Below are 20,662 nucleotides of genomic sequence, written 5' to 3'. Positions count from 1 at the left end.
TCTATTCTTGATGTTGATACTTTGAGAATAGAGGATCAACGTATGTTTTTTAATAAATTAGTCACTGGTAGGACTTAAGTATTTTCCAGACCACCAAAGAACAAAGGCAATATTTCCCCCAAAACTACATGTATGTGTGTACATACATACACATATGTATGTATGCACGTGCACACATATACATACATACATATATATAGTATATATATCTTATACACTATATATATATAAGTATATAAAAAACATAAAACAAGAACAAAGCATATCCTGTATGGTCTAATTTTATGAAAAGAAAAGAATAAGTATACACATATAGCATGGGGGGAAAAGACTGGAAGGACATAAACTATGCTATTAACACTGGTTAATTTTAGGTGGTAGTTTGCAGGTGATTTTTATTTTTTGTGATTTTCTATATTTTCCATTTAAAACATTTTGGGGGTAATTATGTATACAACAAACAACACTCCAAAAATGTCACTTAACAAATAAATAAGCAGACAAGCCAGGAGTTCCAAAAGTTGGACAATTTAAGCCCCATCTTTAACCTCAACAACTATTTAAGAATGGCAAAGTTTCCTAGGATCCTACATCCAGACAGAAAGCAAAGATGCCTATAAGAATGAATGGGATATGATGACTTAAAACACTGACTTATATAATGTGACTTACAGTAGCGGCCCCACCATTGTATTGCAAAGTTCTTCACTTAGTTCTTGGTCAGACAATATGGAGAGGAAGACAAAGAAAACTACAAAAAAAAGTCTACCTGGGGATGCTAGAATAAGCACTGCTTACATCTATTTATGACATAAATGCATTAGTACCATTAAATAACTAGAGCTTTAGAAAAGTTCTTTAGAGCTTAAGGAAAGACTATATATAGGTCCTTGGTTAGTATCACCTAGAGCTATATAGTCACATGCACAGATTTTGAAGACGATAATTAAGCTTTTTTTTACATTGACTAAGGCACAACATGAACTGAACATCTTTCTCCTGAAACAGTTTCCTTTTCATCATTTCTCCTGTGTATAGGGTTGTTGGGGTTTCAACGAGAAAATGCAGTGCCTGGAACACGATTAGTGACTGCAAGAGCTTAACTCCATTATTATTACAGTCCGATTACTTTTTCAATCACTTATGCACTATAATGCGGCAAAAAAGACACAGAATTTTATTTGTTTTGCTTCCTTTCAGGATGGCTCTATTTTAACCACAAGTTATTATAGAAAATTTCATACATATACAAAAGTAGAATACTATAATGAACTTAACCCACCCCATTATTCAGATGTAATAATGATCAATATTTGGCCTTTTTTTCATTCATACTTCTATTCACAAATTATTTTGAAGCAAATCCTTGACATCAAATCATTAGAACATGAGGGGTTTAAAAATTTATTTTTTAATTTTTCTTAAGTAAACCCTATGCCCAACACCGGGCTCGAACTCATGACCTTGAGATCAAGAGTTGCATGCCTGGGGCACCTGAGTGGCTCAGTTGGTTAAGCGTCTGACTCTTGATTTCAGCTCAGGTCATGATCTCAGGGTCATGAGTTCGATTCCTGCATTGATCACTGAGTCAGGCTCCATGTTCAGCGGGGAGTCTGCTTGAAATTCTCTCTCTTCCTCTCCCTCTGCCACTCCTCCCCTCCCTCTCTGGAAGGAAGGAAGGAAGGAAGGAAAGAATTAAAGAATGAATGAATCAATCAATTCTATACCAACTGAGGCAGCCAGGAGTCCCAGAACATGAGGTTTTAAAGTACTACAGAAAAGGAAGGGTTCTAATCCTATACTTCCTGACGAGCTACATGACCTTGGGTAAGTAAATCACTTAACCTTCTGAATTTAGATGTCCAGCAGCCACACGATGAACCTAAGATCACTTTCTTTGCCCTGGCTGGCTCTAATTGGTTTCAACATGTGATGCTTCTCTCAGAATGTAACCAGCTCCACTCTATTGCTGTACTCTTTATTTTTCTTCTGGATAATTCCAATAGCAACCTGTTTTCTTACCTCTTGTTCATCATATACCCAGGGTTTTTTTTTTAAGCTGAATACTAGTCCTACAAGATGTTCAATAAATCAAAAAGATCAAGGGTGAAGCAAGTTTGGGAAAGACTGCAAAGGCTATTCTCACAGTACACTATATTAAAAGCTCCAGTAAGTCTTGCAGTATTGGATTCTGTTTAACATTACTTTTTTTTTTTTTAATTTTTAGAGAGAGAGATCGAGTGAGCACGTATGAGTGGGGGGGAGGGGTAGAATGAGAGGGGAAGAGAGAGAAAAGCAGACTCCCCACTGAGCAGGGAGCTCAGTGATGCAGGGCTCAATCTCATGACCCTGAGATCATGACCTGAGCTGAAATCAAGAGAAGGATGCCCAGCCAACTGAGCCACCCAGGCATCCCTACTTAACATTAACATAACTTATATAATCACGAAACTCTTTTCCTTTCACCTAACAATTAAGAACCTATTAAACTAGAGTTCCATAGAACATGCTCAGGAAATACAATGATATGTTAATGCCAAATCAGTGCTCCTTAAGCAATGCCTTCATTGGAATACTACCAGCTCAACAAGATTTCAAGAGTTCCTCCTTAATTAAAGGTTCAAATTAACTTACATTGCTTCTCACGTTTGTACATGCCACAAACTGCCTCCCAACTACAATGTTTGCCTTACAAGTCTGGATCTCTCTTGTTGTGTGTGCAAGACAGTGTAATACAGACATGCTCAGTAAATGCCTGTTGAATGGGCATCAAGGTGGGACCAAACATGTGACCAATCTGGACCAGCACTGAAACTGCACATGTTGCTGTTACTGACAAGTCCTTGACATATTTTATATTTCTTGGTACTGAACACTAAAAGCTGGAGAAAATATCTATCTTTTTCAGATTTCTAAAAGGCCAAAGTTCCTAAAGATTCTCCCTGACAGGTCCATACTAATATTCTAGGTCAGCCATGGAGATGACCCATAGGATTTTATCATCATTTTTTCACTCTTCTCTTGAACCTCAGTCACCTCTTTCAAAAATAACAACAACAGGGGCACCTGGGTGGCTCAGTCGTTAAGCGTCTGCCTTCGGCTCAGGTCGTGATCCCAGGGTCCTGGGATCGAGCCCCACATCCAGCTCCCTGCTCGGCAGGGAGCCTGCTTCTCCCTCTCCCACTCCCCCTGCTTGTGTTCCCTCTCTCGCTGTGTCTCTCTGCCAAATAAATAAAATCTTAAAAAAAAAAAAAAATAACAACAACAACAACAACAAAAGAACAAAGGTACTAATACCTACTTGGCAGGCTTACTGGGAGAACTTAATTAAATACTATATAGAAGTACCTAATCCAGGGACCAGTACATGACAGATATTGAAGAGATGTTATTTTTCTCTGCAATGGAGAATAAAGCAGAATAAAAAGAAAAGGAAGGGAACATGTTATACAGAGTAGCTAGGGAAGACCCTTCTAACAAGGTGACATTTAGAAGGGAGAGAGCCACACAGCTCTCTGGGGACACAGTGTTCTAGGTTAAGGGGGAAGCAAGTGCAAAGACCCTCAGACATGAGTGCTTGGCTTGTGTGAAGAACAGCAAGGATGCAAATGTGACTAGGGCATATTGGGTAGGAGGACAGCAGTAGGAGCTGAGGTCAGAGTTAAGGGCGGGTAGAGGTGGTGTCATATCACTGAGAGTGTTGCAGGATGTTGTTAAAACTTTGGCTTTTACTCTAAGTGAGAGAAGCAGCCATCAGAAGGTTCTGAAAAAGAAGTGACATGATCTTATTGATGTTTTAAAAAGATCATTCCACTTGTGCTGAAAACAGACTGGGGAGTAGGAGGAAGGAGGAACCAGAGAAACCAGTCAGAAGGCATGCAATGAGATGATCCAGGGTGGGGTGGTAAGAAAGAGTTGTATCTGCATTTATTTTGAAGGTAAAGAAGACATGAACAGCTGATGAATTAGATATGAAGGTGTGAGAAAAAGAGAGTAGCCAAGAATAACCCCAAGAATTTTGATATAAGCTACCCAGAGTCAAAGCTGCTATCTACCAAGATGGGAAGAACAAAGAAAGACCAGGTTTAGGGGAGAATATGGATCTGGAGATGTTAGGTTTGACATACCTATCTCACGGTCCTCGAGGTGGAGACCTACCTTAGTCTCGAGCTGCCATGAGCTGCAGCTGCCCTGGGGTAGCCTGTGAACCAGCACTACAGGCTGAGGGCATGGGCTGCTGGCTCTGTATTCTTCTCTGGCCACATCATATACTTATCATATGCTGCAGCGTACCATATGCTGTATCACATACACGTATCATACTGACACTACCGCTGGGAGAGCTGATGAGGAGACAGGGGTTAGGAAGTGTGAAGCTGGTCAGGACTCCTTCCTTGTTCTGCACCAAAAGGCAGCTAAGCCAGTAGCTGACTCCCAGAAGTACCCTCCAGAGTCAAACTCACCTTGCAGTCACAGAGGAACAGTACTAGGATCCCCTGGCCCAAGCCATGCTTATCCAGTTTCTCTTCTAACTGACCATTTTCCACAACGTGTAAACACTGTATGAGTTATCCTCAGCCTCACATACTGTAATTCCCCATTATTATCCCCTTCTGACACTAGAAGAGCAGGATTTCACTCCAACTTTTCATTGGAAAAACATAAAATGAGTATTCCTCTTAGGAGAGAGAGGCTCTCACATTCCCAAGATCCCTATTAGTCATTCAACACATCCAAAGAGGAAGAGTTTTTGATAAGTCAATATGTTTAACCAAGGGGAATCTATGCAAAAATTCTGCTATAAGGAATTACATCACTGTTTACAGTAGTGCAAAAATTGAGAATAGTCCCTTGGTTCAATAAAGCAAAGACTTGTTAAAGAAATCTTGGCATAAAAAAGAATACAAAGTGATAATCAAAAATTATTCCATATAGGATGCCGGGGTGGCTCAGTCGGTTAAGCATCCGAATCTAGATTTTGGTTCAGGTCATGATCTCAGGGTCCTGAGATCGAGCCCCATGTTGGGCTCCGTGCTTGGCATGGAGTCTGCTTGAGATTCTATTTCCCTCTCCCTCTGCCCCTCCCATTTGCTCTCCTCTCTCTCTCTATCTCAAATAAATAAATAAATAAATAAATAAATAAATAAATAAATAAATAAATAAATATCTTTTTTAAAAAAATGATTCCATATAAGAATACATTAAAAAAGCAGATTGCAGTCTGTATAATGACTCTCAGTTTTATATTTAAAAAAGTGTGTATACCAGTAGTTAAATATGATTATGATTAGCAAAAATAACAGTGATGTTACCACTAGATAAAAGGACTGTGGCTAAATTTTTTTTTTACTTGTCTAATGAACATATTAACTCTTTTCTACTAAGAACAAGTTTAAACATTTTAAATCTTCAATACAGCAATATTTTTTATTCAATACAATCTCTTTCATATTTGCAGTTTATGGCTGGGATTTAGTTTTTACTATCTGACATTTTTTTTTAAAAAACATCTACCTGGGGCGCCTGGGTGGCTCAGTTAGTTAGACGGCTGGCTCTTGATTTCAGCTCAGGTCATGATCTCAGGGTCCTGGGATCAAGCCCCGTGTTCGGTTTTGTGCTCAGCGGGAGTCTGCGTGAGGATTCTCTCTCCCTCTCCCTCTGCCCCTTCCCCCTGCTAGCACGTGCTCTCTCTCTCCCTAAAACATATAAATAAATCTTAAAAAAAAAAAAAAAAGCCATCTACCTATTCCTGTCTATATACTTCATCTAGGTCAAAAGGCTTCCACCTAAGAAGCCATTTGTGGCCTCTTCCCCAAAGACCTCCCCAGGGGATATGATGTTAACAGCTCCGCAGGGACGTCAGACACAGGGTTCCCCAGCTCAGCACAGGAGACTTTGTTCCCGGGGTGTGTGGGTGCTACTTCCCCACCCTAGCAACTGCTACATGGGAACATGAAGCAGAGCAGACTGCCCTACCCTCCACACCTGGCCAAAGACCCAACTGTTAAGCAGAGACTAAGAGTTCCACAGTCCCCACCAGGGCAACAGGCAACGAGCTTTGTTTTCTATAAACAGACCAGAAAAACGTTCAGGTTAAAACACAGTCCTTAGAGGAAGAAAAATAGAAACCAGGCAGCGGGGAATGCTTCATATTCCTAAGAGCTTTTTTTGTAAGTTAACACATGGTGTCTGCTTCTCTCCAGTCACCTATTTATCACTCTCCTCCTCAGAGAAGGGAAAGAGCCCTGGCTGTTTTCCTAGCGCAGAGTTTTGTGGCCGGGGGGGAAGGAGGAGAGGGGGGAGGAGGGAGGGTGCTTCAAGCATGATGCAAACCATTTGGAGCTGAGGCAGAGCGCTGCCAACACAAGCTGCACTATTTAAACAAGTGAGGAAATGATCGTATACACAACATGCCAGCGAGCACACACACACACCAAAGGAAGTCGAGAGGGCTTTTTTTCAGGACACAGAGCTGGATGTCAGCGGCTAAAAGGTCGATATTTTCCCTTAACACCCTTCTCAATGACTTAATCATGTTCCGTTTGCACAGAAAACTTCCCAAGAATAAAAAAAGTCTGGAGAATTAAGAGGAGGGGTGAATGGGGAGGGATGTTTGGCCTGGGGCTGACCTTATCCGAGGTTTTCTCCACGTAGCAGGGGTCCTGAGGGGCAGCCAGCAAGGGGACAAAGCCCGAGAGAAGCCGATCCTCTTCCAGGATAAGAAGGGTGAGGTCATCGTCCGGGTCCTTGTACAGTGGCACCTCAGACTGATTCACCGCAGTCAATATGTTACAGAAATCAGCCAGCATCGACCACACATCCATAGCAACCCTGTGAGAAATAAGGTCAGAAAGAAGAACAGCTCTAAAGAGGGACCAGTTAAAGTATTTTAAGCTCTTGTGAGAAGGGAGGTACTGGTGGCAAAGGTTATCTATGGTTGGCAACTGCCAGAAAATCTTACCCAAAAAGCTAGGGTACAAAACTGCATCCATGGCAGCAATCTGGTGGGCAAGTGTGCATCTATGCAAAGTTGAAATTGATTAGGGGGAGTTTTTTAAATCCTAACCAGAGAGGAAAAGGAATTCAGAGAATCAGTTGCCTAATGCAGGTCCTGTCACCTTTCCAGACAGTGTGCCTGAGACACTTACTCAAACACTCTAGACACCCAGTGCCTGAGGCAGCTCCCAGAATTCCCCCACTTCTGTCCAGCCAAGTATATGCCACAAGATAGCAACAAAGCGCCAATCTCCCCTCCTCCCATACAGTGAGAGGGGCCAGTCACACCATGAAGCCATGAAGAGAGTCATGTGGGGTTTTTTCCCCTTATGATGCTTTAGAAATCTCTTCCTACATCTAAGTAGGAAAACAAACACAAATAGGTGAAGGGGATTAAGACTACATTTGTCATGATGAGCATCAAGTAACGTATAGAACTGCTGAATCACTATATTGTACACCTGAGACTAATATAATATTGTATGTTAACTATACTGGAATTAAACAGCCCCCCCAACTAAAAAACCTCATTCCTGGCCTGCCAAGATCATCCCAGGACAGTAAAGCTTCCCATGCATCTCAGCAGATGGACCCGTCTCAGTGCTCCCTTGGCCAGCCCACTCCCTCTCCTTTCTCTCATTTGTGGAAGGTTAGATACAGGGTGACCAACCATTCTGGTTTGCCTGGGACTGTCCCAGCTTTTGTACCTATGGATGCTATGTCGTACTTCAAAAGGAGTGACTTGCACAGGAGAATTACAAAGAAAAGTTTTACAATTAGGGTCAAGAGGTGGAGCGGCAAGAGGCAAGAAGCAAAGAGCTCCGAATGAGCTCCATCCTGGGATCTTCCCAGAGGAGCTACTGCGCATGAGCCAAATCTGCTAGGGAGGGGCCTCGGCCTTAAGCAATCTGTTTCTCCAGCAGTCTAGGAGCCCTTGGGAGATGGCAGAAAAAAGGGCATTCAAGGGACATGCCACTGAAGGTGATGCTGGGGGAGAAAGTGGAGCAGGAGTGTGGGGACTCTCTGACTGGCTCCAGGTGGAAGGAGCCTGCACTGGTTTATTTACTGTAATCACTACACTAGGCAAAGGCAATGAAATGAAACATCTTGTTTTCAAGAGTGTCCTGGGAACCAGGCGGAACACAGCCCCATTAATCACACAATGGCACATAATCAACACACGTGTACTGCAGAAGTAACTTGCTTCACAGGCTTTGCCCAGGAAAGAGAACATGTTTGGGAAGAATCACCGGAGGGACGAGAGTTTTCTAAAGCCTTCTCTCTGCACAGACACCGACAACCAGACTCATTCACAAAGCTCCATCTTTTGGCTCAGCTGAGTTTGGCTGTCAGAAATGTTTAAATATGGAAAAAAATAAACAGTTGCAACACGTTTCTGTGCAGAGATCTGCCTGAGCCCCTTTGTGATGTAATGGGAAACGCGGCATTCAGGCTACCAGCTGTAGAATAAACAGAACTTCGAGGGTTAAAAGGAACTGAACTTTCCACGACCCCATCTGCAGAGAAGAAAATAATAAGAGGAATGATGCACTGCCCCACAGCTCTGATAGTTTATCCTCCGGTCCCGGCTGCAGAGACAAGCACCGGATGTGATAGGGCTGCTCAGGGCCGCCTCCGAGGTTAGCGCTGCCCATGGGAGACGCACAGGGAGGCTCTTCCAGCTCCCCACTTCCTCCCCCAGTGCCCTGCTGGCCACTTGAGCCCACTGCCTGAGTCCAATCCCACAGCGCTGGTGAGCTCTGGCCAACAGGCAGTGCTCGGCTGCAGAGCAGCAATTTGGAAAATAAACAGGAAAGACGACAGTGAGAAGGAAGAAGGTGAAAAGTCTCCCAGCTGAATTCTTGGCTTAGGGGCCTTGGTTGGTGCTGTGCAGGTCAAGGACCTGACTGCTTCAGGACGTAGCTGGGGGTGGGGAGGTGTGGGCAGCAGCATCCCCAGTAAGGGAGAGGCAGCAGAAAATTACCCACGGCTTTAACAGTGGGAGGCCCCACATCCCTCTCTCATCCTCCCACCCCTACCATCTTGGATCCAAGACGAAGAAATATGTGGTACCATGTGGTTCTCATTACCATGCTCCCCTGTCCCCTAAGGCTCAGATAAACCCAAACTGACTCCCCCCAGAGACTGCTGGCCACCACTAGGGACCCCTGTCCACAGCTGCCTTTTGCCCATTACCACCCACCTTGTGCCAAAACCTTAAGACTCACTGCAAAAATGGAGTGGATTAGAGTTCCTACCCCAGTGATGGTTTGTAAGATAGCAGCTGGTGCCAAAAGACATAGGAAGTATCCTGAGTTCCCAAATGAGAAATATAAAGGGGCCCAAGGGCCACACTACACTAACCAGAACCAAGGGATTACACAAAATGCTTCAATGAAAGGTCACTTCTGCCCTGATCCATTCAGACTGGTCTTGTGATTGAACTCTGATTCTAAGTAGTTGCTTTCTTCTGGTATCTTAGTGGGACTGCCAGAGATCACTTCATCAGTTACCTCCTCTCCCAATGAGCACCACGGACACGAACACAGTAATTAGGCACCCACGCACCATGCCATACCGTGGCTCTCCACAGAGGGAGGGGAAGGTAAGTGTCAGGAAACTAGTACTAAAAAGAAGAGGTACTTAGAAAAATTAGGTGAGGGGGCGCCTGGGTGGCTCAGTCTTTTTTTTTTTTTTTTAATTTTTATTGTTATGTTAATCACCATACATTAGGGTGGCTCCGTCTTTTTTTTTTTTTTTTTTTTTAGGGTGGCTCAGTCTTAAGGTTAAGCATCCACTCTTGGGTTTTGGCTCAGGTCATGATCTCAGGGTTGTGAGACTGAGTCCCACATCAGCTCTGCACTCAGCGGGGAGTCTGCTGGAGATTCTCTCCCTCTGCCCCTCTCCACCCTCGCATGCACTCACACTCTTTCAAATCAATCAATCAATCAATCAATCAAGAAAACAAAAACAAAACTAGGCGAGATGCCTGACCTCTCAAGCTAAGGATGAGGTAATTCCTGGAACCTGGGCATCATCACCTCAGCTTACCCCCAACCAGGCCTCTGGGCAACCTGACCTCTCAGGTCAGTTCTGTGGGTGAACATAGGGTTTCCTGTCTGAGTGGAAGGTGAAAAACAGCTTTTTCCTGCTCTAGCTCCTTATCCCAGGTAGGAGTACCTCCCAAGCTTCAACCCTCAGCAGCCTTTGGGTTCTGAGGGTTCGAAGTTAGCCTGGGCGAAGGAGCCCTAAAGTCAAAATCTGGTGCCTATGAGGAGTTTTTTCCCAATCTTCTAGAAACACTTGGGAATTGACTCTCTAAAAGGTTTTTCAGACAATCTCAAACAACCTTTGGTTCTAAATAGTGCTATGAGCCTGTGTGAGTGCCTTTGGCTTATTCTGGTCCCAAGTCATATTTTGGGGAAGCTCCCAGAACCCACAAAATCCCACTACAGTTCGGATGCATTCTTTACCAAGCAGACACAAAGCAGCCAGAGAATATGAAACTGTGTCCAACGAGTCCGTTTATGGGTCTCAGAATGGTGGCAAGGGAACCTCTCAAGCAGCTGTAATGTGATTAGTGAGCAAGGATCAGCAGTTGCTGGGTGACCCAGTGGACCAACCCCACAGAAACACCACACACCAGGAAAGCAGACCCCTGGCTGGAGTCTGAACACCAGATCCTAGCTTGGGACAGACCAGCAGTGGCTAGTTAGAGGTATGTACTTAGGACCAAGGCTCACTCACTTCCCTACAGACATGCATTCACTTACTCCACCAGGAAAGGAAAAAAATAAGAGTTAATTTACTTTTTATTGCCTCAGAATTCCAAGGTTTAATGTAGCTGTCAGTTTGAGTGCGGTGCAGCTGCTGGCCGATACAATGCAGCCCAGGCCAGGCCAGGTGACTGGGGAAACACATTTCACAGAAATGAACCAACACACACTCTTGGCTGGTTGTTTGGGGGATATTGACTTGGGGAATCAGATTAACCCTTCAGGCTGGGGTTATTTCTGCATACACCACTGGAAAAGCAGCTTCAGTCCAAGGAACTGAGAAGCCTGGTGTCAGGTAGACTAATAGGTTTCTGTGTTCCTGCACTTCTGGAGTTTTCTCACACAAGGTGTTATTCCACAAAATGCTCTGAAAGGTTAAGGTGTGAGACAGGTGAAGCAAGTTATACCACAATAGAGCTCCTTTCAAGAACTCAGAAAGAAAGGCAGATCTGCCAGCTTTATAGGGAAAAGGTCAGGTAGGAACTTTTCTACAAGTTCCATCAGGGGCGGGGCCAAGGGAGGGAGACAGTTCGGAGAGTGGAGTGCTGAGGTCCAACCAGGTCTCAGGCCATCCTTCTGGCAAGTCTAAGGAGGACTGAGTCCTCACACACCCCTTCGTATTTTTACTGGGTGAACAGGCTGACTGGTGATTAATATCAAGTACAATGACCCCATGTTACAAGCCTGCAGGGGCCTGTGGAGGTGGCCATTTCCTGTGTAATACCAGCTTGTTTAAACACTAACATTCAAACTCCACAGCTGCAGAACAAACCCGGAAAGAGTTGAGTGAGAAGAAGCCCTGCATTGTGTTTCAGAGCTATGGAAGATCAGAGCTGTAGTACAGATGGGAAACAAGTTGGGTCTTTTGGTTCCTGGGATGAGGAGTTCTGGAAATATAGCCAAGGTGGCACAGAAACGAGGCACAGGGAAGCTGGAAAAGAGAAAGCCCATGGACTATACATACAAAGGGGAAAGCCAAAAGGCCACAACAAGAGAAATGCTCTTAAGATATGCAATATGCTCTTTTAAAAACCTGTTTGCCTAAGGACCATTATATTCCAGCCCACAACTCCCAACATGGGGTTCCATGGCCAACATAAGACCATTGCAGCCCTGAGGACTTCCCACTCAACTGGAGAAAACTGCAGGTGGTGAGGAGCTAATAGCAGAAAAGGACCTGAATGAACCCCATAGGTGTGGTAGAGTCAAAAGAGTAGTACCTCCCCTTAAAATGGCTTAGGAAGCCCCTTTGTTAAGCTGAGATGTCATGCCAACTCTGTTTTCAGTGAGCTGAGGATCTGGTCTGGTAACGATGCCAAGTAGCTCAGCAGGCTCTGGAATGGGGTAGAGATGAGGGTGGTGGGAATCTTTGCGGCTCTCTCTGAGATTAAGGAACTGTAGTGCATTTTCCAGATGCCACCATGACTTAAAGAGGAGACATGGGTGTCAGAGATCACTGTTTTAGGAGTTAAGACATGGGCAGCAAGATACCATCCTCTCAGAATAACAGCTGTTTATTAGGTGAATATAAGAACCTAAGACTCGGTTAAAAGATAATCCCTTCTGCCTTTGTAGTTTACACAAACAAGTCAACTTGGGCCCTTGGGAGAGTGTCCAACTTAAATGAATTCTGCCCAAGAGGGCAAATTGAATTCTGAAGCCCAGTCGCCCTGCATTACTCCAAGAACATAAACTTCTTCATGTTCTAAGCAGTGCAGCTGGAGCCCTTTGGCCAACAACAGGTCACGGTAACCTCACTCCAGGATTTCTCAAGTACCTCTACTGTGCCTCCCTCAACCTCTATCTAGGTCAGTGCCTTATGTGATTGCAGTTTTCCCAAGCTACATCCAACATGTATAGCCTCTGTTGCATCACTCTGGTGTGTTAAACCCATCAGCACTCTGTGTTTGGGAAAGAGCAGCCCCCAGGGGACCTCAACATCTCCACGGCATGAGTGAAGCCCTCGGCGGCCTCCCTGGTGCGGATTCTCACGGTTCCTGCCTCTCTCAATTTTTAGCTGTAACCACTCCAACACGTCTTCTTAGTTTAGCACACACTGGACCCAAATAACCTCAGCCCAGAGCTGGAAAGTACGCTCCCTGGGGTCAGCTGCTGTACCCTGTTGGGGTCAGACTGGAGCCTTAGGCCAACACCCCTTCCTCTCACAAGTCCTGTGAGAGGAGTTGGGAGGGGACAGAGGCTCCTGCCGTGGGAGAGATCACGTGTGTCTCACACTCAGCACTTGGAGGAAGAGGAACCCCCTGGTGCCAGGCTGTAGTGCTGACGCCCCAACCCGGAGCCAGGGAGACTGGGTGGGGAGCCAGGGTAGCAAAGGGGCTTCCCACAGTCACCACCACTTCCTTCAGGGAAGTGCTGATGGACTATTACTTAGTGACCTCCTAAAATGCCCTTTTGGGAAGACGTATTAGGCGTCCTTGAAGGGGTGCCGATTAGACTTGGGATTAGTTCTTATTTTCAGAGCTGCCCTGTGAGGGTGAGTAAACTAGCTGTTTTTTAACTCAAGAATTTCTATCTCGTCTACAGGGTCAACACATGTAGGCTCCCTGAGGAAATCAGCTTACTGCATACTCCCTACATATCCCTATGTCTCCCTGTGTGACAGCACTCAGAGGGCTCCCTACAAGCCTTTTCCAGCATGCTCTGTAGACTATACAAGACAAGCCATGGAAAAGTAGCAAGTCCAGGAATTTCTGAAGTTTTTTTTCTTCTTCTTCTTTTTTTTTAACAGTACTCCAATCCAACAGTGTGATAAATGCATCCGAGCTACAATTAGGAAGATATATAGCATCAGAATGCGAAGGTCTGGGCAGCCTGGTGAAACGCGGGCTCTCCAGAGCCCCAGCTATGTTTCCCATTATGTAACCCTGGTCATGGGCAGACAGCCAGACTCCAAATGAAAAAGAGACTCTGGCTTGGCACTGGTTCTATTTTCCTATCCTCATTCGGGGTCAGCGCAGTGTCATACAGCTGCAGAGAAAGCTCTGGGGATTAAACCTGGGAAAGCCTCCAAGACCAGGACCTGGGTTCAAGTACCAGCTGAAAGCAATAAACCAACTGCCACAGCTGGGCTAGGTTTGGATGTTCTCAAAGTCCCCTGACTCTTTCACTTACTGAGAACTAGAGATCAAGATGAGGGAAGATTTGGCTTCAGCAGAGACTATGAAATGAGGTAGGCTGTCCCACTGCCCTAGCTTGCCAAAGGTCCTAGGATGTGAGGGGTCACTATGCTTAGGCTCGTGAAAGCCTGCTGCTCTGCTCCTCTCCAGCACCTGACATTCACAGCTTACTTCATGCTCACGTGGTAAAGTGGGGAGTAGCTACCTCTCCTTCCTATCGAGAGGCCTCGTGTTGAAACCATGTTCCCCACTCCTCCTCCCCCACACCCCACCAGTAGATGGTCCCTCCAAACACTGGGTCTGTTCTAAATAGACCAAAGCGCTCTACACTGTCTTTTACAGCAGCCTAAGGCAACTTTCCACACCCTGCTACGATCCCCTGTACGAAAATCTCCGGGGATATAAAGCCAACCTATTACAAGTACAAATGGGAAGCCAACCTATTTACTTGCTGACTCCAACACACATACCTATGAGTGTCACGGTGTGGAAGGCATAAGTAGCCCTGAAATCCTGCCCTTATCACTCTGCGGTGTTGGTGATGTCCTGTCATCATCATCCTACGTGCTTCACATGTGCCTAAGTGGCTACTGCCTAGGAAATGTAGATTTGACTGGAAAGAAGAGGAATATGGGCAAAAAAGGAGAGAACCAAGGAGACTAATGATGAACTCTGGAATTCCCCTAAGAAAGCTTTGGAATGATTCTGTAACTGTACAGAGAAAGAAGGTAATGGAATGAAAGACAGGGAGGGAATGAAGGGAGATAGATGAAATAAGGGTCCAAGTGTGTCAGGGAGACAATTTGGGAATGAGGGTTTCTGGAGGAGAAGCAAACTGAAAGGTAAGCCATCTGATCACCTTATGTTAGGATCACTGAGGGATCTGTCTCTGCAGAGAACAAATGCGGGCAAAAACCAGTGAAAACCTGCAAAGGAGAGCTGTTAAGTAGAAGCCATTTCCTTCCTACTCTCTTGAGAGCATTCCTAAACCCTCCAAAATGAAGATCAGCACAAGGACCTTGGGAGTGTCACAGGGATTACTATTCTGACATCTACAGAACTATCTGGAGTGTGTTATTCCCAATGGCCTTAAAAGAAAAGGCTCCAGAGTATGAAAGATCAGTAAGCATAAGAGGCCACTTTGAAATCCACAGAACCACCATACCCTGCCAATCTCTCAACCATAGTATTTACTCAGTGAGTGTTAGGCAGCTATATGAGAAACTGGAAAGGAGGAAGGTAAATTCTCATTCCACTTTTCCAGTGCTTGGATCTGACAGCTATGAGGTGGGACTACCCTCAGTGGTGGTCAGGCCAGGTATGCTCTGTCCACCAGAGGCCCCAGCCCTCAAACCACCATGTCTTGTGGTCAGGCCCCAGGACAGCAAAACTCCTCCTTTATGCTTAAACCTGCATTCCAGAAACAACCAGCTGCCGATCCGGAACTGCAGAGAAAGCGCCGAAGGGGACTCCGCTCTCTAGCACGCCGGCTGCTCTAGCCTAGACGGGATTCATCAGTGGTGCCCACAGCTACACAGGAACTTGTTTACTAGGCAATCAGATTCAATATGTTATTTGGTCAAATTTGCTCTCCCTGTGAAGAACAGTCTGAAAAGAAAAAGCAAATCTGTTCAAGTGTCCCAACCCCCTCTGCCTCTCTGTAGCCTTGGAGGGGAAGCCTAGCTGGGGATGGCTGGAGCTTGGACCACGTGCCCAGCTGCAGATTGAGCCCTTGCCCAAAGATGGGCAGCAGCTTGCATACGCCGGCAACGGGCCATTTGCTACAGCATCCAAAGAGAAAACAGACTCAGCACCTCAAGCAAATGAGGCCCAGCACTTCCTGTGTGAGCTTTCCATTTCCTCAGCCAAACAAAAGCCAAAGGGAGTGGGAGAGGGAGGAGGGATAAAGGGAGATGGGTCACAGAAGAGAGTTAACAGGACTGATGGCCAGGATATGGATAAACAGGAGCTGGGTGGACCATATCTAAGGGACCTGTGGTTGCTAGTTGAGGTGACCCAGGGAAGGCCCAAGCTCCAGGGACAGATGGTCTGCCTCCCCACCCCCTAAGAGGAAGGGAGGAACACTCTGTGACCCCTGTGCAGGCTCAGAAGCAGTGGCTTCAGATACTTGGAGAGCTGAGACCTTCCTTGTCAGTTTCTTTCCAAAACTGCAAATTGCCTAGTCGGCATTATAGATTAACAGCCTGAAAAGTTTGAGGCTGTACATGTTAACTGTTTAGGGAACACCGCCAGGAAACGGCTGCCCCTAGCCAGCAGATCAGTCCATTCCTCTGTGTGACCCCAGCTGCCTAGCTGATGGCTCTACCCTGGTTCCTAAGGCCTCAGCCTGGGGTGCATTTGGGGAACCTAGGAGGGCTCACGGGAGGATGCAGAGAACTGTTTGATGCTGTGAGCATAAGCCACACAGTTACAGAGCTAGAGCTGGGAGGGAAGGCGGAGAAAGAGGCACACAGTCCACACAGAGAGGTCAAAAAACTACTGGCCAGAAATCTCTCCTGCAGCCTTCCCTCTGTGGGTCACCCATGAGTGGACAGACTCACATGGGCAGCGCTCAGCTCAGAGAGGTACCATCGGCAGCAGCTTAGGTCTCCACACTCTGTCCTCTAGTATGTGCCCCTTCCAGAGGAGAGCACTGAAGAATGATGAAATGCTGGGCATGGATGCTCGCTCGCTCGCTCTCTCTCTCTCTCTCTCTCTCTCTCTCTCTCACACACACACACACACACACTCTCTCTCTCTCTCTCACACACTCTCACACACACACACGCCCAGCACAGAGCCTGAAGGAGCTGAGTACACTGCACCTGCCAGATACCACAAAACAAACCACAGGGCAGGGGGGCGAGAGAAAGAGAAAGGAAAAGGAGAAGGGGAGAGAGAGAAAGAGACAGAGACAGGAAGAGAGAGAAAGGTAGAGGGAGGGAGAGATGGACAATCAACAGAGTTGACCAGAGATGGGCAGCACCAACGTGCACACACAAGAAACTATTGTGCAAACATGAACATACACACATAGTGACACTAACACAAAAAAAGAATGGGACACATAGAGAGCAGGAGTCAGCAAACTTTCTGTAAAGGGCTAGACAGTAAACATTTCGACTTTGCAGACCAGGACGTCTCTATTGTAACTACTCAGCTCTTCGGCTGCACTGCTAAAGCAGCCACAGACGAAGTGTAAACAAATAAGCATGGCTGTGCTCCAGTAGGACTTCATGGACACTGAAATTTGACTTTCCTAATAATTTTCACAAGTCATGAAATACTATTCTTTTTTTTTTTTTAACCGTTTAAAAATGTAAACCAGGGCGCCTGGGTGGCTCAGTCGTTAAGCGTCTGCCTTCGGCTCAGGTCATGATCCCAGCGTCCTGGGATCGAGTCCCACATCAGGCTCCCTGCTCGGCGGGAAGCCTGCTTCTCCCTCTCCCACTCCCCCTGCTTGTGTTCCTGCTCTCGCTGTCTCTCTCTCTGTCAAATAAATAAATAAAATCTTTTAAAATAAATAAATAAATAAAAGTGTAAACCATTCTTAGCTTCTGGGCCACAGTTTGCTGACCCCTGATGCAGACACACACAAACAACAGAGGCAGATAAATAGGGGCAGGCAGGCAGGCACGTGCCAAGCCAGGCAAAGACAGGCAGGCTAGAGGTGACGCAGGCAGGGAGACACAGACGAGGCAGGCAGAGGCAGGTAGCTACAGGAAGACCCACATACACAAAAGTGCCCCTTCCAGCACACAGATGCCGACTTACACACAGAGACACAGTCACGGACAAGCGTGGACACAGACAGTCAGGAACATACATACACACTCCCACAGGACACAGTCCCACACACAGAGACATGGACAGGACAAAGCACACATGGACTGACGTGGACCCAGAATCTGAGAGAGACACAGACAGACACACTGAAACAGACCCTCAATGGAGACACATGAATCCCTTAAAGAGACCCCTACACCTAAGGATAGAAAGAGACACAGACACATGTGGACACATACAACAGGCAGACATGGACGGGTACACCAAAAGACCCTCAGAGACACCCCTAGACAGACACACACAGACCCTCACACTCAGACACAGATACCCGGACATACACAGACAACCAGAGCCAAAGAGGTACACACAGAGCTAGAACCTACACACAGATATGGACGTAAGAAACAGCCATGCATGTGGGGTGCTTGGGTGGCTCAGTTGGTTGAGCGTCCAACTCCTGGTTTTGGCTCAGGGTCCTGGGACCAAGCTCTGAGTTGGGTTCCCCGTTCAGCAGGGAGTCTGCTTGTCTCCTCTCCCTCTGCCCCTCCCCCCACTCAAGCACTCTCTCTCAAATAATTAAATCTAAAAAAAAAAAAAGAAAGAAATAGCCATGCATGGTTACGTAACTATGTAAATATACTATGCTACTGAATCATATACTTAAAAATGGTTAAGATGACAAATTTTATTATATACATATATATTTTACCACAATTTACAAAAAGAAAGAAAAAAGTCACACAAGCGTACAAAGAGATCTACATAAACACACCCAGGCAGACACACATACTCCCCAGACCAACACACCCCACACCTAAAATGCTCTGACAGACAGCACGCTGACACACAGAGACAGGGAGATGGGAAACGAAGCGACTGGAAGACAGAGGTGTACACATTTGCCCTCCTCACGCTTTACAGTGTATGAGAGGAAGGCCCAAGCAGAATGTTTACGGCGGCACACGAAGCAGCAGCTCACAGCCTGAAGGACATGTGGAGATACACTAAAAGGGAGAGTAAGAGACAAGGCCTCCCCCTCACACGGACACATGCCCAGACAGGCAGCTGCAGAGACGGTAGGCATGAAGAGCATGAAGTGAGAGCAAGAGAGCAAGAGCAAGGACAAAGAACAAAACAGAGCAAGCTACAGAGCAAGAGACAAGGACAGACTGAGAAGAGGAGGAACAGACTAGACAACAGGGAAAAACAGCCTAAAGCATCAGGGCACAAGGAAGGTGTTCAAGGAAGTGAAAAAGCAAAGTTCAAATGAGGAGGGAAGAGAGGAACAAGCAGGCAGCGGTCGGGAAGAAACAAAGAGGACCAGGAGGGGAGCTGTGGCAGCACAGGTGGACCAAGACCAACAGTGCCGAAGGAATGAGCGGGCCGACTCACTGTGAGGGAAGGTCCAGGGATGTGGGAGGAGGATTCCAGGTGTCTGGGTAGCCGAGCATCCAGTCCGACCAGACTTTCACACTGGGGAGCAGTTCCTTCAGGTCCGAGACGAAGGAAGACACCTTGATGTCATCTTGGTCATCCTCGTCCTCAGGAGAGGACAACTGAGCTGCAGAGGCAAAGGGTGAGAACTGGGCCTAGGTCTGCTGTGGCCCACGAGGGAGGCCTGGGGCGCTGGGACGGCAGCAAGCTCTTAGGGAAGGGAGACCAAGTCCACAGGAAAGCTGGGCCCAGAAGCGGAGGACAAGTGCCAGCACCTAAGAGGATTCTGAAAAGCAGGACAAAGAGAGAACCAGTGCACTGAGTCTGCCCCTGCAGACAGCTGTTTCTGCCCCACCGGTAGCCTGACTGAAGCCGCCGCTCCAGCGTCTAGCCCTCCCTCTAGCTTTCCTTCAGCACGGCACCGAGATGGCACCAGAGTTCCTGCCAAAACTGCACAACCTGAATCTGACCATGAGGAAATAGCAGAGAAACCCAAACTGGGGGACATTCGACCAAATAAGTGGGCTGTATGCTTCAAAAATGTCAAGGCCATGAAAGACAGAGAAAGACTTGAGAAAACCATTCGATGCCAAACTGCAGAAAACTAAAGGGACACGGCATCTAAATTGCAATGTGTGATCCTGGAGTGGGTCTTAGACCAGAAAATGACTTTTTTTAGGACAACTGGTATAAACTCAATAAAGTCTGTAGATTCAACAACAGTACTGTATCAGCGTTGGCTTGCTGATTTTGATAACTGCACTGTCATGTAAGGGAATGTCCGTGTTATTCGGAAATATTCAATCAACTTTTTGGGGGTAAAGGGCTACCACGTCTACAACTTACAATCAAATAGTTCAGAACAAAAATAATAAGCATGTGTGTGTGTGTATAGAAAGAGAGAGAACTTAAAGCAACTATGGTAAAATGTTAACAAATGGGGAATCCGGGTGAAGGATATGCAAGAGTTCTTTGTATTATTCTTGCAACTTTTCTATAAATTTGAAACTGTTTCAAAATAAAAAATTACCTCAACCCTCCCTCCAAAAAAAGGCAGCTCCAGTCTGGAGGCATTCACAAAATTGAAGTGGCAGGGGGACAACAGAGGGGCCTCAATACTCACCAATACTGATCCAGGAGCTGAGAGAAAGGGGCAACCTTCAGCCCTACCTTACACGGCTCAGCAGTCAGGCTTACAACTCTAAGGACAACCTTAATGCATATGCGGGCACTGATCAACTTAAGGGCTAAAAACAGCCCGTGCTCTGGTTCAGTGAGTCGTCCAAGGTGGCTGGTCCACAGTGGTTACAACACCCACCAGTACCAGACAAAGAGGGACACAGAGATAGAGCAGGGAAACCAAAATATCAATTATGAACAAGAACTGAAACGCTCTTTGCTGGTTTTCTAACGTCGTAGGAACCCACAGCAGCTCATAGATACAGTAAAAATCTTAACTACTAGAGAAAAGGGGGAGGGGATAGTTCCCCCAAGAACAGAGGGCTACAGAGGTAAACAGAATGCAAAAGGAGG

The 20,662-nt window shown here is 46.2% G+C and overlaps 1 protein-coding gene across 5 annotated transcripts in view; it reads right to left on the bottom strand.

The window, feature by feature from the left end:
- The window catches only part of SMG6 (SMG6 nonsense mediated mRNA decay factor), a 231,850-nt gene that overhangs the window by 109,148 nt on the left and 102,040 nt on the right, over positions 1–20,662 (bottom strand). For all 5 annotated transcript variants that reach the window (XR_004683253.1, XM_035027543.1, XM_035027542.1 and 2 more), the window contains 2 exons: positions 19,088–19,256; positions 6,630–6,831 (listed from right to left, as the gene is read on the bottom strand). Coding sequence is in view for 4 of the 5 variants with exons in the window: in XM_035027543.1 (XP_034883434.1) it covers positions 6,630–6,831; positions 19,088–19,256 (371 nt within the window). In the remaining variant the exon portion in view is untranslated. The remainder of the gene's footprint in view (positions 1–6,629; positions 6,832–19,087; positions 19,257–20,662) is intronic.

This window comes from Mirounga leonina, unplaced genomic scaffold (genome assembly GCF_011800145.1).
Source record: "Mirounga leonina isolate KUSES-001 unplaced genomic scaffold, KU_Mleo_1.0 Mir_200, whole genome shotgun sequence".
In the NCBI taxonomy this organism is placed as follows: domain Eukaryota; kingdom Metazoa; phylum Chordata; class Mammalia; order Carnivora; family Phocidae; genus Mirounga; species Mirounga leonina.
The sequence above is the reverse complement of the archived record's forward strand: the minus strand, read 5'-3'. Positions and strand labels throughout refer to the sequence as shown.